Source organism: Rhinatrema bivittatum, chromosome 6 (genome assembly GCF_901001135.1).
Source record: "Rhinatrema bivittatum chromosome 6, aRhiBiv1.1, whole genome shotgun sequence".
Lineage (NCBI taxonomy): Eukaryota > Metazoa > Chordata > Amphibia > Gymnophiona > Rhinatrematidae > Rhinatrema > Rhinatrema bivittatum.
This window is the reverse complement of record NC_042620.1, coordinates 10,593,739-10,609,373: the sequence shown is the minus strand read 5'-3', so window position 1 is coordinate 10,609,373 and position 15,635 is coordinate 10,593,739. Positions and strand designations below refer to the sequence as shown.

The window sequence follows — 15,635 nt, the reverse complement described above, 5'->3', positions numbered from 1 at the left end:
TCCTCCAGGGATCCGTTCTCCCTCGTGGCCTCCAGGGATTCGTTCCCCCTCGTGGCCTGCGCCTCAGGGCGCTCAGAATGTAAAATGGCCGCCGTTCCCGCCAAAAATGGCGGAGTGGCCGGCCCGCGCCGCCCGGGCAAAAAAGAGAAATCAGTCAGGGACTGTGAGGTACCTTCCCCCCCGGGAAGGCATCGTGCACAGATGCCCTCCCGGGAAATCCGGGACCCCGGGTTTCCGCAGGCCGCACAGCGGGACGGCCGCGGCATCGGGATCGCTGTAGGAGAAAAGAAAAAGCCACGGGGGGGGCACGCGCACAAAAGCGCCGCTGCGGGGGGGCCGGGTCGGCCCGCACTGCCTGCTGTCCGAAAATAGAGGAGGGTGCCGCGGGGGGGCCTTCCCGGCCACACGACCCGCCCCAGACATCTTTCCCTAAATGGCTCAGCAGCCCATGAGGAGCTGTAAAATGGCCGCGGATGAGGGAGTAAAGAGCGAAGAGGCCGGCTCCACCGGCTTTCACATGCACCGGGGGCTGAGCTGTGAAGGAAAAAACTACAAAGGAAAAACAAACTTACCCCTGGCTGCAACGAGAAATAAACAGCAAGGCCGCAGAGAAGAGACAAGGAAGATAAGCCACTCCCCAGAAGTTGAAAGAACTCTGCCTTTTTTTTTTTTTTTTTAACTTAATACAAACTTGATACAAACTTGATCCACAGAAAAAGACAACAACAAGCCATAATCAAGCAAGAAAGTGAAGAAAAAGGAAAAGGAGGGGAAGCCTGATTCCCCTACTGGCATCTGCTGGAGTCAGAAGATACTGAACTCCTGCAGAGGGGGTAGTAGTATATATGGATACGCCCCCTCAAAGCTTGTGCTGACTCCATCTGCTGGATTGGGGACATAACCCACTGTCTGGACTGATCCAGGTACGTACAGGGAACTGGACTTTTCCTCCAGGAACTTGTTCAAACCCTTTTTAAACCCAGCTATGCTAACTGATTACACCATATCCTCTGTCAACAAATTCTGCGGTTTAATTGGGAGCTGGGAGGTAGATATTCAGAATAAAACTGTCTATGTAAATTGGCTGGTAAGACTTATCTGGCTAAATGACATGGAATATTCAGTTCTAAGGCAGGAGAAGGAAGAATATTGCTGATTATCCGGTTAGGGCCTAGCTTCACAAAGTAGTGATATTTTATTGTGGAAGAAGCCCAATATTGTGGGGTATGGACCCCTCCAGTCCCAAGAGCTGCCTCTCCACCTCTTCAACCCCCCCTTTCCCTATACAGGTCAGTAGGGACACCCCCCCAAAATTACTTGCTGGGCTCGAGGTCCCCCACCCTGGGCCTCCCCAGACTCCCCTACCACCCCCTTCCTTTTAAAACAAAAAATCATCGGCAGCCAGGAGGGCCCAGGGCGCCCCAGAGACATTTTCCAAAACGGGACTGACCACCTACCACATTGTGCCATTTTCCATTATATGGAAAAGGGAGGCTAGAGAAGTGGGGGGTGGGAATGGCTAGCTTGATTGGGGAGGGGTTTGGGCAGGGGGCAGATCTTTTCTATTTTCACACTTTTATTCTTGCAGGGACACCTTGAATGGCATCCCTGGGGTGGGAACTGGACTCTAGTAAGACCCCTGGTGGGTTTTTTAAACTTGTCGGGAGTGTCGAGTTGGGCTGCATGGTCCTTTAATTCTATGGTGGGGGCATCAGAATAGAAACATAGAAATGACAGCAGGAAAAGACCAAATGGTCCATCCATTCTACCCAACCAGCCCACGGCAGCATCTGCCACGCCATACAGGTTACCCCCTTTCTTAACAGATTCTCAGACCATTGAAGCCGGGCCCTTGTTGGCTGCTGATTGAATCCAGTTCCCCAATACCCCTTGCCATTGAAGCAGAGAGCAATGTAGAGTTGGTTAAGGGTAATAACTGCCGCATCAGCAAGCTACCCCCATGCTTGTTTGTTTCTCCAGACCGGCGTTGGTTGCTGTCTGAATCCAATTCCCCTTTTCCCCTACAGTTGAAGTAGAGAGCAATGATGGAGTTGCAGTAACAGTATCAAGGCTTATTTGTTAACAGCCCGATTTTAAATGGCCAGCGCACGTAAAAAACAGGGGTTACACATGTGGCCAGGCCTTGCGCACACCGCGCGCATTTTAAAAGGGGCCCGGCCGCACGTGTAATCCTTGTTACGCGCACAAGAGCCGGGCCAAAGAAAAGGGGCAGTCCAGGGGGCAGGGTGGAGCTGGAGGCGGCCAGTACAGCGGCCATTTGCTGCTGTGCCAGGCGATCACACGCCGGCAGCCTGCCAGGAGCTGGTGTAAGTTTTAAAACAAAGAAAACAAAAAAGGAAGGGCATTTTAAGGGGTTGCGGAGGAGAGGGGAAGAGGGAGGAAGGGTAGGTAGGGGGTAGGAAAGTTCCCTTCCAGTCCGCTCCTTAATTGGAGCAGACTGGGAGGGAACTGGGGGAGGCCCAATCTCATTGCTGCGCATAAATTGCATTTTTCAACCCCCCCTTGCGTGCAGCGCCCCAGATTTTATAACATGCGCGCGCCGGCGCGCGCATGTTATAAAATTGTGCATCCATGTGCGCGTACCAGGTGGCATGTGCACATTTTTAAAAACTATCCCTAAGGGTAGTAACAGCCACATCAGCAGGTTACCCCCATGCACTCTTTTCTTCATTTCCATCCTCTAACCTTTAGAGATCCTCAGTGCTTATCCCACGCCCCTTTGAATTCCTTCACTGTTTTCATCTTCACCACCTCCTCCGGAAGGGCATTCCAGGCATCCACCACCCTCTCCATGAAGAAATATTTCCTGACATTGGTTCTAAATTGTCCTCCCTGGAGTTTCATTTTGTGACCCCTAATTCTACTGACTTCTTTCCATCTGAAAAGATTGATCAATTGTGCATCATTAAAACCTTTCAGGTATCTGAACCTCTGCACCTCCTCTCTTCAGTTCCTTCAGTCTCTCCTCATAGGTCTTCTCATACAGACCTCGCATGATTTTGGTCACTCTTCTCTGGTCCGCTTCTATCTTGTCTTTGTCCCTTTTGAGATTCGGTCTCCAGAATTGAACACAGTACTCCAGGTGAGGCCTCACCAAGGACCTGTACAAGGGGATCATCACCTCCTTTTTCTTACTGGTTATTCCTCTCTCTATGCAGCCCAGCATTCTTCTGGCTTTAGCTATCGCCTTGTCACATTGCTTCGTCATCTTTAGATCTCCAGACATTTAAAACAAAAAAGGGCATTTTAAGGGGTTGGGGAGGAGAGGGGAAGAGGGAGGGAGGGTAGGTAGGGGCTTTTATAGGGCTGAAAATGAGATGTCATCAGATAGGGCCGCGGGGCTTTTCCTGCCATGGGCCCTTTAAATACATGGAAGAGGCACGGCAGCGTGCCTAAGAGAAGCCCGATGCAGGGAGAACAACGGCAGTGGGAGATATGATACAAACCATGCGCAGTGACAGGAATTAATTTTCAACACTAGCAAGAATGTAAATGGCATTGTTTGCTTTCTTATTATAGACACTGAATTTAACTTCACCGCCCCTGACGAAGCCTAAGAAACACGAGCCGTGTCAGGTTGGGTTGTTCCAGACGCTGTCCAAGTCCTTCAATGATAAGTGTTTCATTACTGCCTTTGATGGTTTAAAAAAAATCAAAAAAATTTTTTTAAAAGTGTTTTTCAAAAAATGGACAATAACTAAGTGGGGAAACCGATGATTAAAATTTGATAATACAGTCTTAAGTTATTCAATTGACTGTAAATCATACCATACTCACTGCACAGTTGGCAGAACGTGTGTATAAAGAAGCCCACCTTTTTGGTTATGAGGTTTCCTCGCTTCATTTAATATAGACTACACGGTAGTAGCCATATTCAACTTATAGATATGATGTTTTACAATTAAAACTTTGTGATCTTACATCATATATAGGAAAATGAGTTTCTTACCTGATAATTTTCGTTCCTGTAGTACCAAGGATCAGTCCAGACTGCTGGGTTATGCCTCCCTTCCAGCAGGTGGAGTCAGAGAAAAGCTGAAAAGCTGCCCCTAGATATACCGGTGTGCCACCTGCGATCCCTCTGTATATTCAATATCAAAGCAGAATGAAACATAAATCTCATCCTGTGTGAAATTTTTTTTTTTTACAATCACCAATGACTAGATCAAGTAGAAATACTCTAAAAATACTAGAAACAGTGTTCACCCTTTTTTTTTTTTTTTAAACTGTGTAAAGAAAGAAACAACAGTAAATATGACACGTAAACGCGCAGACTCTTCTGAAATAAATATCTACATGGGCGGGCGTCTGGACTGATCCTTGGTACTACAGGAACGAAAATGATCAGGTAAGAAACTAATTTTCCTTTCCCTGTACGTACCAGGATCAGTCCAGACTGCTGGGAAGTACCCGAGCCGCCTTAAATGGGGTGGGACCCAGAGAGTCACGCTCGAAGCACACCACTGCCAAAGGAATCTGCAGTTGGATCCCGAACATCCAACCGGTAGTGTCTAGAAAACGTGTGCAAAGACTTCCAGGTAGCCGCTCTACAAATTTCCTGGGGCGAGACACATTGGCTTTCCGCCCATGATGCCACCTGAGAGCGGAGAGAATGAGCCTTAAGGCCATCCGGAACAGGACGTCCATGACCTATGTAAGTGGAAGCAATAGCGTCCTTCAGCCAGCGAGCGATGGTAGTTTTGGAAGCCTTAGACCCCTTCTTCGGACCATTCCATAAGACGAAAAGATGACCCGACGTACGAAAATCATTTGTTACTTCCAGATATCGTAACAGTATCCTTCGAACATCCAATTGCCGTAAGTCGCGACCGTGAGAAGAACGGGTATCCTCATAGAAACATAGAAACATAGAAATGACGGCAGAAGAAGACCAAATGGCCCATCCAGTCTGCCCAGCAAGCTTCACTCATTTTTTCTCTCATACTTATCTGTTTCTCTTAGCTCTTAGTTCTATTTCCCTTCCACCCCCACCATAAATGTAGAGAGTGGTGATGGAGCTGGAGCTGCATCCAAGTGAAATATCTAGCTTGATTAGTTAGAGGTAGTAGGGGTAGTAACCGCCGCAATAAGCAAGCTACACCCATGCTTATTTGTTTTTACCCAGATTATGTTATACAGCCCTTATTGGTTGTTTATCTTCTCCCCTGCCGTTGAAGCCGGGAGCTATGCTGGATATGCGTGAAGTATCAGTTTTTTTCTTCTCCCCTGCCGTTGAAGCAGAGAGCTATGCTGGATATGCATCGAAAGTGAAGTATCAGGCACATTTGGTTTGGGGTAGTAACCGCCGTAACAAGCCAGCTACTCCCCGCTTTGTGAGTGTGAATCCTTTTTTCTTCTCCCCTGCCGTTGAAGTTATGCTGGATATGCGTGAAGTATCAGTTTTTCTTTTCCCCTGCCGTTGAAGCAGAGAGCTATGCTGGAAATTCGTGATGTATCAGTCTTTCTCCCATGCTGTTGAAGCAGAGAGCCATGCTGGATATGCGTCGAGAGTGAAGTATCAGGTACATTTGGTTTGGGGTAGTAACCGCCGTAACAAGCCAGCTACTCCCCGTTTTGTGAGTACGAACCCTTTTTTCTTCTCCCCTGCCGTTGAAGCAGAGAGCTCTGCTGGATGTGTGAAGTAACAGTTTTTCTTCTCCCCTGCCGTTGAAGCAGAGAACTATGCTGGATATGCATTGAAAGTGAAGTATAAGAATGGAGTGATCAAGCTAGTTGAAAGGCATCAGGAAAAGAGGAAGGTGGAGGTAGTAATTTGGTTATTTGGTTTGGGGTAGTAACCGCCGTAACAAGCCAGCTACTCCCGTCTTTGTGAGTGCAAATCCTTTTTTCCACATTTCCTCTTGCTGTTGAAGCTTAGAGTGATGTTGGAGTCACAGTAACCATGTGTATGTTTATTGAATAAGGGTATTGTCTCCAGGCAGTAGCCATCATTCTGGCGAGTCACCTACTCTTCATTGGCGGCCTCTTGACTTTATGGATCCACAGTATTTATCCCACGCCCCTTTGAAGTCCTTCACAGTTCTGGTCTTCACCACTTCCTCCGGAAGGGCATTCCAGGCATCCACCACCCTCTCCGTGAAGAAATACTTCCTGACATTGGTTCTGAATCTTCCTCCCTGGAGCTTCAAATTGTGACCCCTGGTTCTGCTGATTTTTTTCTTATGGTAAAGGTTTGTCGTTGCCTTTGGATCATTAAAACCTTTCAAGTATCTGAAAGTCTGTATCATATCACCTCTGCTCCTCCTTTCCTCCAGGGTGTACATATTTAGATTCTTCAATCTCTCCTCGTACGTCATCCGATGAAGATCCTCCACCTTCCTGGTCGCCCTTCTCTGTACCGCCTCCATCTTGTCTTTGTCTTTTTGTAGATACGGTCTCCAGAGCTGAACACAGTACTCCAGGTGAGGCCTCACCAAGGACCTGTACAAGGGAATAATCACTTTCCTTTTCTTACTCGATATTCCTCTCTCTATGCAGCCCAGCATTCTTCTGGCTTTTGCTATCGCCTTGTCGCATTGTTTCGCAGACTTCATATCATTAGACACTATCACCCCAAGGTCCCTCTCCTGCTCCGTGCACATCAGCCTTTCCCCCCCCCATCGAATACAGTTCATTTGGATTTCCACTCCCCATATGCATGACTTTGCACTTCTTGGCATTGAATCTCAGCTGCCATATCTTCGACCACTCTTCCAGTTTCCTTAGATCCCGTCTCATTCTCTCCACTCCTTCCGGCGTGTCCACTCTGTTGCAGATCTTAGTGTCATCCGCAAAAAGACAAACCTTACCTTCTATCCCGTCCGCAATGTCGCTCACAAAGATAGGAAAAAAATCAGCAGAACCAGGGGTCACGATTTGAAGCTCCAGGGAGGAAGATTCAGAACCAATGTCAGGAAGTATTTCTTCACGGAGAGGGTGGTGGATGCCTGGAATGCCCTTCCGGAGGAAGTGGTGAAGACCAGAACTGTGAAGGACTTCAAAGGGCGTGGGATAAACACTGTGGATCCATAAAATCAAGAGGCCGTCAATAAAGAGTGGGTGGCTAGCCAGAATGACGGCTACTGCCTGGAGACAATACCCTTATTCAATAAACATACACATAGTTACTGTGACTCCAACATCGCTCTAAGCTACAACAGCAAGAGGAAATGTGGAAAAAAGGATTTGCACTCACAAAGTGGGGAGTAGCTGGCTTGTTACGGCGGTTACTACCCCAAACCAAATAAGCCTGATACTTCACTTTCAATGCATATCCAGCATAGCTCTCTGCTTCAACGGCAGGGGAGAAGAAAAACTGATACTTCACGCATATCCAGCATAGCTCCCTGCTTCAACGGCAGGGGAGAAGAAAACCTGATACTTCACGCATATCCAGCATAGCTCTCTGCTTCAACGGCAGGGGAGAAGAAAAACTGATACTTCACGCATGTCCAGCATAGCTCTCTGCTTCAACGGCAGGGGAGAAGAAAAACTGATACTTCACGCATATCCAGCATAGCTCTGTGCTTCAACGGCAGGGGAGAAGAAAAACTGATACTTCACGCATATCCAGCATAGCTCTCTGCTTCAACAGCAGGGGAGAAGAAAAAAGGATTCGCACTCACAAAGCGGGGAGTAGCTGGCTTGTTACGGCGGTTACTACCCCAACCAAATAAGCCTGATACTTCACTTTCAATGCATATCCTGCTTCAACGGCAGGGGAGAAGAAAAACTTATACTTCACGCATATCCAGCATAGCTCTCTGCTTCAACGGCAGGGGAGAAGAAAAACTGATACTACAAGCATATCCAGCATAGCTCCCTGCTTCAACAGCAGGGGAGAAGAAAAACAACCAATAAGGGCTGAACAACACAGTCTGGGTAAAACAAATAAGCATGGGTGTAGCTTGCTTATTGCGGCGGTTACTTCCCCTACTACCGATAACTAATCAAGCTTGATATTTCACTTGGTTGCAGCTCCATCACTGCTCTCTACATTAATGGTGGGGGTGGAAGGGAAATAGAACCAAAGAGCTAAGAGAAACAGATAAGTATGAGAAAAAAATGTGAAGCTTGCTGGGCAGACTGGATGGGCCGTTTGGTCTTCTTCTGCCGTCATTTCTATGTTTCTATATGTTTCTATGTTTCTATGAACAGGACCGGTCCCAACACTGATCCTTGCGGTACACCACTTAAAACCGCTCTCTCTTCAGAGAAGGTTCCATTTACCATCACACATTGTCTTCTGTCCGTCAACCAATTTGCAATCCAGGTCACCACCTCGGCACTCACTCCTAAGCTTCTCGTTTTATTCACCAGTCTCCTGTGCGGAACCGTATCAAAAGCTTTGCTGAAGTCCAAGTATATGACATCGAGCGCTCTTCCTTGATCCAATTCCTTGGTTACCCAGTCAAAAAAGTCAATCAGATTTGTCTGACAGGATCTTCCCCTGGTGAATCCATGTTGCCTCTGGTCCATCTGGTTCCTCAGAAAAGGAGGGTAAATCCACCGACTGGTTGACGTGAAAATACGAGACCACCTTCGGCAAAAAGGAGGGTACCGTCCTCAGCGATACTCCCGACTCCGTTATCCGTAGGAATGGTTCCCTGCATGACAATGCTTGTATTTCGGAAACCCGACGCACCAAACAAATAGCCACGAGAAAAACTGTCTTGAGAGTTAAATCTTTCAAGGTGGCCCGCTTGATAGGCTCAAATGGAGGGGCACAGAGACCACGGAGAACCAAATTCAAGCTCCAGGATGGACAAAGTACCCGTACCGGAGGACATAAATGCTTGACTCCACGCAAAAAACGAGTAACATCTGGATGCTGCGCAATGGTAGAACCTTCAATCTCACCACGCAAAGAGCCCAATGCTGCTACCTGGACCCGAAGAGAATTATAGGCCAGACCCTTTTTCAAACCCTCCTGTAAAAACGCTAGAATATGCACTACCGTGGACCGTTGTGGGGAGACTTTCAACCCACTGCACCATGATTCAAAAACCTTCCATACCCTGACATAGGCAAGGGAAGTGGAGGTCTTGCGAGCCCTGAGAAGAGTGGAAATCACGGCTTCCGGATAACCTTTCTTTCTGAGTTGTCTCCTCTCATAAGCCAAGCCGCTAGACAAAAGCGATCCACCTGATCGAAAGATACGGGGCCTTGACACAGAAGGGTCGATATGTGGCTCAGATGCAATGGACCGTCGACTGCTAGGGTGACTAGATCCGCAAACCACGGTCTCCTTGGCCACTCTGGAGCCACTAGAATAACCAGACCCTGGTGGGATTCTATGCGCCTCAGAACTTTCCCCACCAGTGGCCAAGGAGGGAACACATAAAGGAGAGTGTTTGGAGGCCACGGAAGCACCAGAGCATCTACCCCTTCCGACCCATGTCCTCTCCTTCGACTGAAGAAACGAGCTGCTTTGGCGTTGTTCCGAGTCGCCATTAAATCCAGGCACGGGGTTCCCCAGCGGCGAATAATGAGTCTCATCGCCTTGGGTGACAGCTCCCACTCTCCGGGATCTAGTCGCTATCGGCTGAGAAAAACCGCCTGAACATTGTCCACGCCTGCGATGTGGGAGGCCGCGAAACGGCTCAGGTGACGTTCCGCCCAGGCTATCAACAGATCTGCTTCGGACGCCACCAGACGACTTCTTGTACCCCCTTGTCGGTTTATGTATACCACTGTCATCGCATTGTCGGAAAGAATTTGCACTGCCCTGTGGTGGACCAAGGGGAGAAAGTGCTGTAGGGCCAGGCGTACCGCCCTGGTCTCCAACCGATTGATCGACCATTTGGCTTTTCGGGGGGACCACCCACCCTGTGCTGATTTGGATTGACAGACCGCTCCCCAACCTGTCAGGTTGGCATAGGTCGTAATGATGATCCAAGGTAGGGGTTCCAGGTCCACTCCCTGAAGAAGATGACCCGGTACCAACCACCAACTGAGACTGGACCGGGCTGGCTCCATCAAGGGCAAGGACAGGGAATAGTCCTCCGACTTGGGGTCCCAGCGGGAAAGCAGCACCCTCTGTAACGGTCGCATACGAGCAAAAGCCCATGGAACCAGTTCCAGGGTAGATGCCATATGTCCAAGCACTTGCAAATAATCCCATGCTGTGGGCAAAGGAAGGACCAGAAGGCGCTGAATTTGAGACATTAAATTGACCATGCGCTGACGGGGGAGGAACACCTTGCCAGCCGCCGTGTTGAACCGGGCTCCTAGAAATTCCAACTCCTGAGATGGTATCAGATGGCTCTTGGCAAAATTTAATATCCATCCCAAGGACTGCAGGCGGTCCAACACCGACTGTACCGCTATCTTGCAAAGTGCTTCCAACTTCGCTCGGATGAGCCAATCGTCCAGATAAGGATGAACTAAAATTCCCTGGCGTCGGAGGGAAGCTGCAACTACCACCATCACCTTGGTAAACACTCTGGGGGCCATCGCCAAACCGAAAGGCAGGGCGCAGAACTGATAATGCTTCCCCATGATCATGAACCGAAGAAACCTTTGATGGAGCGCCTGAATTCCAATGTGTAGATAAGCCTCCGTTAGATCCAAAGAAGCCAAATACTCGCCCTTGTGGGCGGCTGCAATGACCAATCTCAGCGTCTCCATCCGAAAACGTGGCACACGTAAAGCCGGTTGACCTGCTTGAGGTCCAGAATCGGTTGAAATGTGCCTTCCTTCTTGGGGACTATGAAATAGAGTAACGACCGGTCCTGCTCTCGGTTGACGGGACTGGAACCACGGCGCCCAATGCCTGCAGCCGAGACAGTGTCTGAGCAATTACCTGTTGCTTGTCCGGAGGACCGCAAGGGGACACTAAAAACAGATAGCGAAGCGGCCGAGCAAATTCCAAAGCGTAACTGTGACTTATAATATCGAGCACCCACTGGTTCGATGTAATCTTGACCCACTCCTGCCAAAAGTGGGACAACCGCCTCCCGATCAGTGGGACAGAGGAATGGGTCAGCGCCCCTTCATTGTGAAGGCTTATTGGGGGTAAAGGTATGGGGGGCCGCCGAACGTTGAGGCCTCCTGCCTCGAAAGGAATGCGACCATGTCTGTGACCAGGATGGCGATTGTCTCTGTGCAAAGGACGAACCCCTCCCTGCACGAAAACGGCGTTGACCTTGAAAATGGCCTCTGGACGCTCCGAAGGAGCGAAACTGCCTGGGCTTGTCCTCAGGAAGCTTGTACACCTTGTTATCCCCCAAATCCTTAATGAGTTGTTCCAGTTCATCCCCAAAAAGCAATTTTCCCTTAAAGGGAAAGGAACCCAATCGAGATTTGGAGGAGGCATCCGCCAACCAGTGTCGTAGCCACAAGAGCCGTCTTGCTGAAACCGCGGACGACATGGTGCGTGCAGAAGTCCATAGAAGATCATAGGCGACCGTGGACTCCATGCGGTTAGCCTGCTCTGCCTCCTCAGGGGGAAGCTCCTGCGCCGTAAGCAATTGTTGAACCCATCGGAGAGTGGCCCTCTGCATAAGGCTGCTACAGACCGCGGCCCGGACGCCAAGCACAGAGACTTCAAAAATGTGCTTCAGTAAGATCTCCAATTTCCTATCTTGAAGATCCTTCAGCGCCGTTCCACCAGTCACTGGAATAGTGGTATGCTTAATAACAGCCGTGACCGTAGAGTGTACCTTGGGAACCTTAAGAAGATTTAAAGAGTCGCTCGGTAGAGGGTACAGTTTTTCCATAGCTTTGCTGACCCTTAATGATACCTCGGGGAAATCCCATTCCCTGGAGACAATCTGAAAAAATTTATGGTGAAATGGAAAAGTTTGCGGGGGACCCTTAAGCCCTGCTAAGACAGCATTCCCGGGAGAGGAATCCACCTCGGGATGCGGAGCCGGAATCTCCAATTCCCGCAAAACATGCGGCATTAAGGGATCCAATTCATCCTTGCTGAACAGTCTAAGGATTTGAGGTTCATCCCCCTCCACGGAAACATGGATTTAAGGATTTGAGGTTCATCCCCCTCCACGGGAACATCACCTTAAGCCAGTATCATATGTTGATTGTTACTTATTTTACACTTTAGAGTTATGTTAAACTAATTCCTTTCGCTTTTAATTCTTCTATTCTGTAAACCCTTGTTCATAGTTAATCCTTGTTCATTGTAACTTTCTTCTATTTAATTGGTTACCCCTGGTTACGCTGTAAACCGGTACGATAAGACCTTCGTCTTGAGCATCGGTATATTAAAAGAATTTAAATAAATAAATAAATAAATAAATAAATAAATAGATTACATGGTTGTCTGCATCCCCTCCCATATCCTGAGCGCAAGTGTCCGCAGCCTCGGGAACACCCGGATCCGAATCCATAGCAGGGCGAGGAAAGCGAGCCCCCGCCTTCCCCTGGTCCGGTGCGGGCTTAAAAAGCTTAGGAGGGGGGAGGGGGGGACTCCTCCCAGTCTGCCTCAGCCTCTAAGTAGGCCTTATGCATTAAAAGAACAAATCAGGAGGAAAATGGCTGTAGCCTCTTTAAGGCCCCCCCCCCACAGGTCGAGGAAGAGGGGGTCCGAAATCGCTCAGAAATCTTGATCGCATTGGCGCTGGGGGCTTAATGTAGGCGGGGAGGTAGGAGAGAAATCATCCTCCTCCGACGCTGCATCAGCGTCTATGTTCGGCGCGGCCAAAATGGCCGCCACCCCCTCATCGAGTGGGGGCGGAGCAGGCCTCTGCCCCCGAGCCACTGAGCTTCTTCGCGGCTTACGCGGCCGCGAAAGTGAAAGGCCGCGGGCTGTCCCCGGCCGCCGGGAGGGTCCCTCGTCTCCGGGAATACACCGGGAGCAGAGACCCCCCCCCCGAGAAAGCTGGGTCCCCGACTCCCCGCAGGCCATACAGGCTAAGGCGCGCGGCATGGGAGCAGTAGAAAAAAGCGCGCGAAAAATTCAGAAACCGACGCGCTGGGTGAAGGGTCCACCCCCTCCGGAGCCCCGGGGCCTATTTGTGGCAGGCTGGGGCTGGAATAACAGGACCACACTTCTGACCCGTCTCCGACGGGCTGTGAGTCTCCTTCGATGCTTGTTTGCTTTTTTGGGTTTTTTTTAAAGAAACAAGCCACCTGAAATATACTGATAGCCCTTGTGCCCCAGCAAAGCGCAAGCCCCCTTCAGAGAAATTATGATCTGTGGCATGAAAACAAGGGGGGGGGGGGGGGAGAGTGACCGGCCCACTCAGGTTCAGGGCCCTGCCCTACCTTGCCTGCCACAATGTATGCCTCAGCTCTGCTAGCGCCAGAAAGGAAAGAAAATGAAAATATTTCTAAAAGCAGTCTCAAGTGAATCAGAAACTCCTATGGTGCTGTCTGCTTAAGGGATAATAAATTGATCTAGTCAGAGGAGTTGGGACAGCAAACCTGTGCCACCAATGACAAATCTGAGAAGGATCAGGACCGCAGGTTATGCCTCTCAATCTGCTGGAGTCAGAGAAATACTGAGGGATGGCAGGTGGCACCCCGGTATATCTAGGGGTGCTTTTCTCTGACTCCATCTGCTGGAGGGGAGGCATAACCCAGCAGTCTGGACTGATCCTGCTACGTACAGGGAAAGACAGTTTCATTTAGTGAAAGTCTCAAGCAGTGCTGTTGGATGACATCACCCTTGTGTCATGATTAATTCATCCTGTTATCTATGGAGAATCCCATTTACAGTAAGCTTTATTTGTATATAGTTTAAATATTGCTTGGCCAGATGTGTAAATCTTTATGCAAAACGATGCAAATTTGCCATATAACTGCCACAGAATTTTGCAACATCTGCCTCAGGAATCCAAGTCTCTGCCAATACCAAATTCTGAAAGTGGGACATATAGGAATCAGCTTGTCCAGTTAGGTTGTTATTATCTTCATTTTCTTGTAAGTCACAGAGGGAGGATACCTTTATCACTTCTTTTGGGGTCTCATCAGCATTCAGGTTCTTCTCCGTGATGGTGAACTCCACTTTCTGCCGTTCTTTCTCCTCCTCCCAGTCCTGCAGTTCCTTCTCAAAGTGAATCAGCGCTTCCTGCATGAACACCTGGGAAAGGAAGAAGAGGCAGCTGGGATGCAAGACCTGCCAGCAGGACGATGGAAGGGGACTACAAGTCCATGGACAGTGTCAGCCGCGGGCCGAGAAGGGAGTGAGATCTGCCCGGACCAGTGAAGATGCTGCCACTTCTCCCAGCCAGGCAGGAAGAAAGCCTGAGTGTGGTACTGGAGGTGGCGGAAGGCAGTTTTGCCATACATTATTAAAAAAAAACAGATGTCAGCTATGATAAAACAAACATTTCCTTGCCTGTTAGAAAAATATCTCAAACTCTGCCTAATGGACATTTGCCCCAAGCTTTCTTAGCCCTGCATGCATCCGGGAACGCCAACAATCTTCCAGTTTTTTCATCTAACGCTGTTGGTTCGGAGTTAACTAAATCAGATCTCAGCTTCGGTCATATTCTTCACGTGAACAAAGCAAACCAAAGAAAATCTCTGCAGGGCAGAGAAATCACCTCTAATGCAGCGTTTTCCCCAATCTGTTTGATTTTCCCAGTTTGTTTCAAGGCTCCTGGGTGTTGATCGTCGGCAGACATGCTACATACAAACCAGTACCCAATTTCACACTCTTGTACTCTGATTTACACGCTACATATACACACATGCTACATACATGCGGGCTCTCACACATGCTGGGGAAAAGAAGAGCAACAGCAGCTAAAGCAGCTAAATATGTTGCATTCTGCCATCAGGTCAGAAATGAAACCTGACCAGCACCAAAACCTGAGGCATTTTATCTATTTGATTTAAATTCCGCTTTTCAGGCACTTCAAAGCAGATTACATTCAGGTAATGTAGATATGTGCGTGTGTGAATGCATCTGTGTGTGGGAGCATGCGTGGAGAGCGAGAACCTGGGTTTGTGTGAGCGCATCTGTGTACATGAGTGTGAATAAATGTGTGTGTGTGAGAGAGAGAGGGAAAAGAAAGTTCCCCTTTCCTGCCACCGCATCCCCCTCTCCCACTAATCCACAGAAATCCCAGGATGACTAGAAATCTAAAGTTCCCAAGTATGGATTTTTAAAGTCTTACTATTTGGAAATATTGCATTAATGTCTGGGAAAAATGTTATAGTTTTTATATGAGATGTTAATTATTGGTTGTTATGCTATTCATCAGCTGTTTGGAACTATTTTTTCTTTTTATTAGTATGGCTTTTACTATTATGATTGTCTCATATTTCTTGATTTTATTGTTTTGAGGAATGGCATTTCTGGTTTTCCATTGTTGCACTGGCTTGTTGCAGTTTCCAGTTCAGTTCCTATCTACAGTCTCTTTCTTCTGTGTTTGATGAGGGTCTGCATGTGTGCTAGTGTGAAGTTTCTATTTCAGGATCTATAGCAGGCTGGCTTTTCCCGTTTTCCTAATAGGAGGTGCATTGGTTTTTAGGGCCTGCTGTAGTGTCTGCAGTGTTGCCTTTTCATAGTTAATGTTTTTACGGTTTCAGTGATGGCAGTTACTGTTCTTTCTTAGTATGCCATGTATACTCCTGTCATTGTAATTCAGTTTACTTATGGCTTTCTGGAGGCAAAGCCCACACCCAACATGCATTACCATAGG

At 48.5% G+C, this 15,635-nt stretch overlaps 1 protein-coding gene across 3 annotated transcripts in view; it reads right to left on the bottom strand.

Moving 5' to 3' along the window:
* Window positions 1-15,635, bottom strand: part of CFAP65 (cilia and flagella associated protein 65) — a 401,443-nt gene that overhangs the window by 61,265 nt on the left and 324,543 nt on the right. For 2 of the 3 annotated variants that reach the window (XM_029605027.1, XM_029605029.1), the window contains one exon: window positions 13,928-14,065. The exons of the other annotated variant lie outside the window; for it this stretch is intronic. In XM_029605027.1, coding sequence (XP_029460887.1) covers window positions 13,928-14,065 — 138 coding nt within the window. The remainder of the gene's footprint in view (window positions 1-13,927; window positions 14,066-15,635) is intronic. 3 annotated transcript variants of the gene reach the window in all.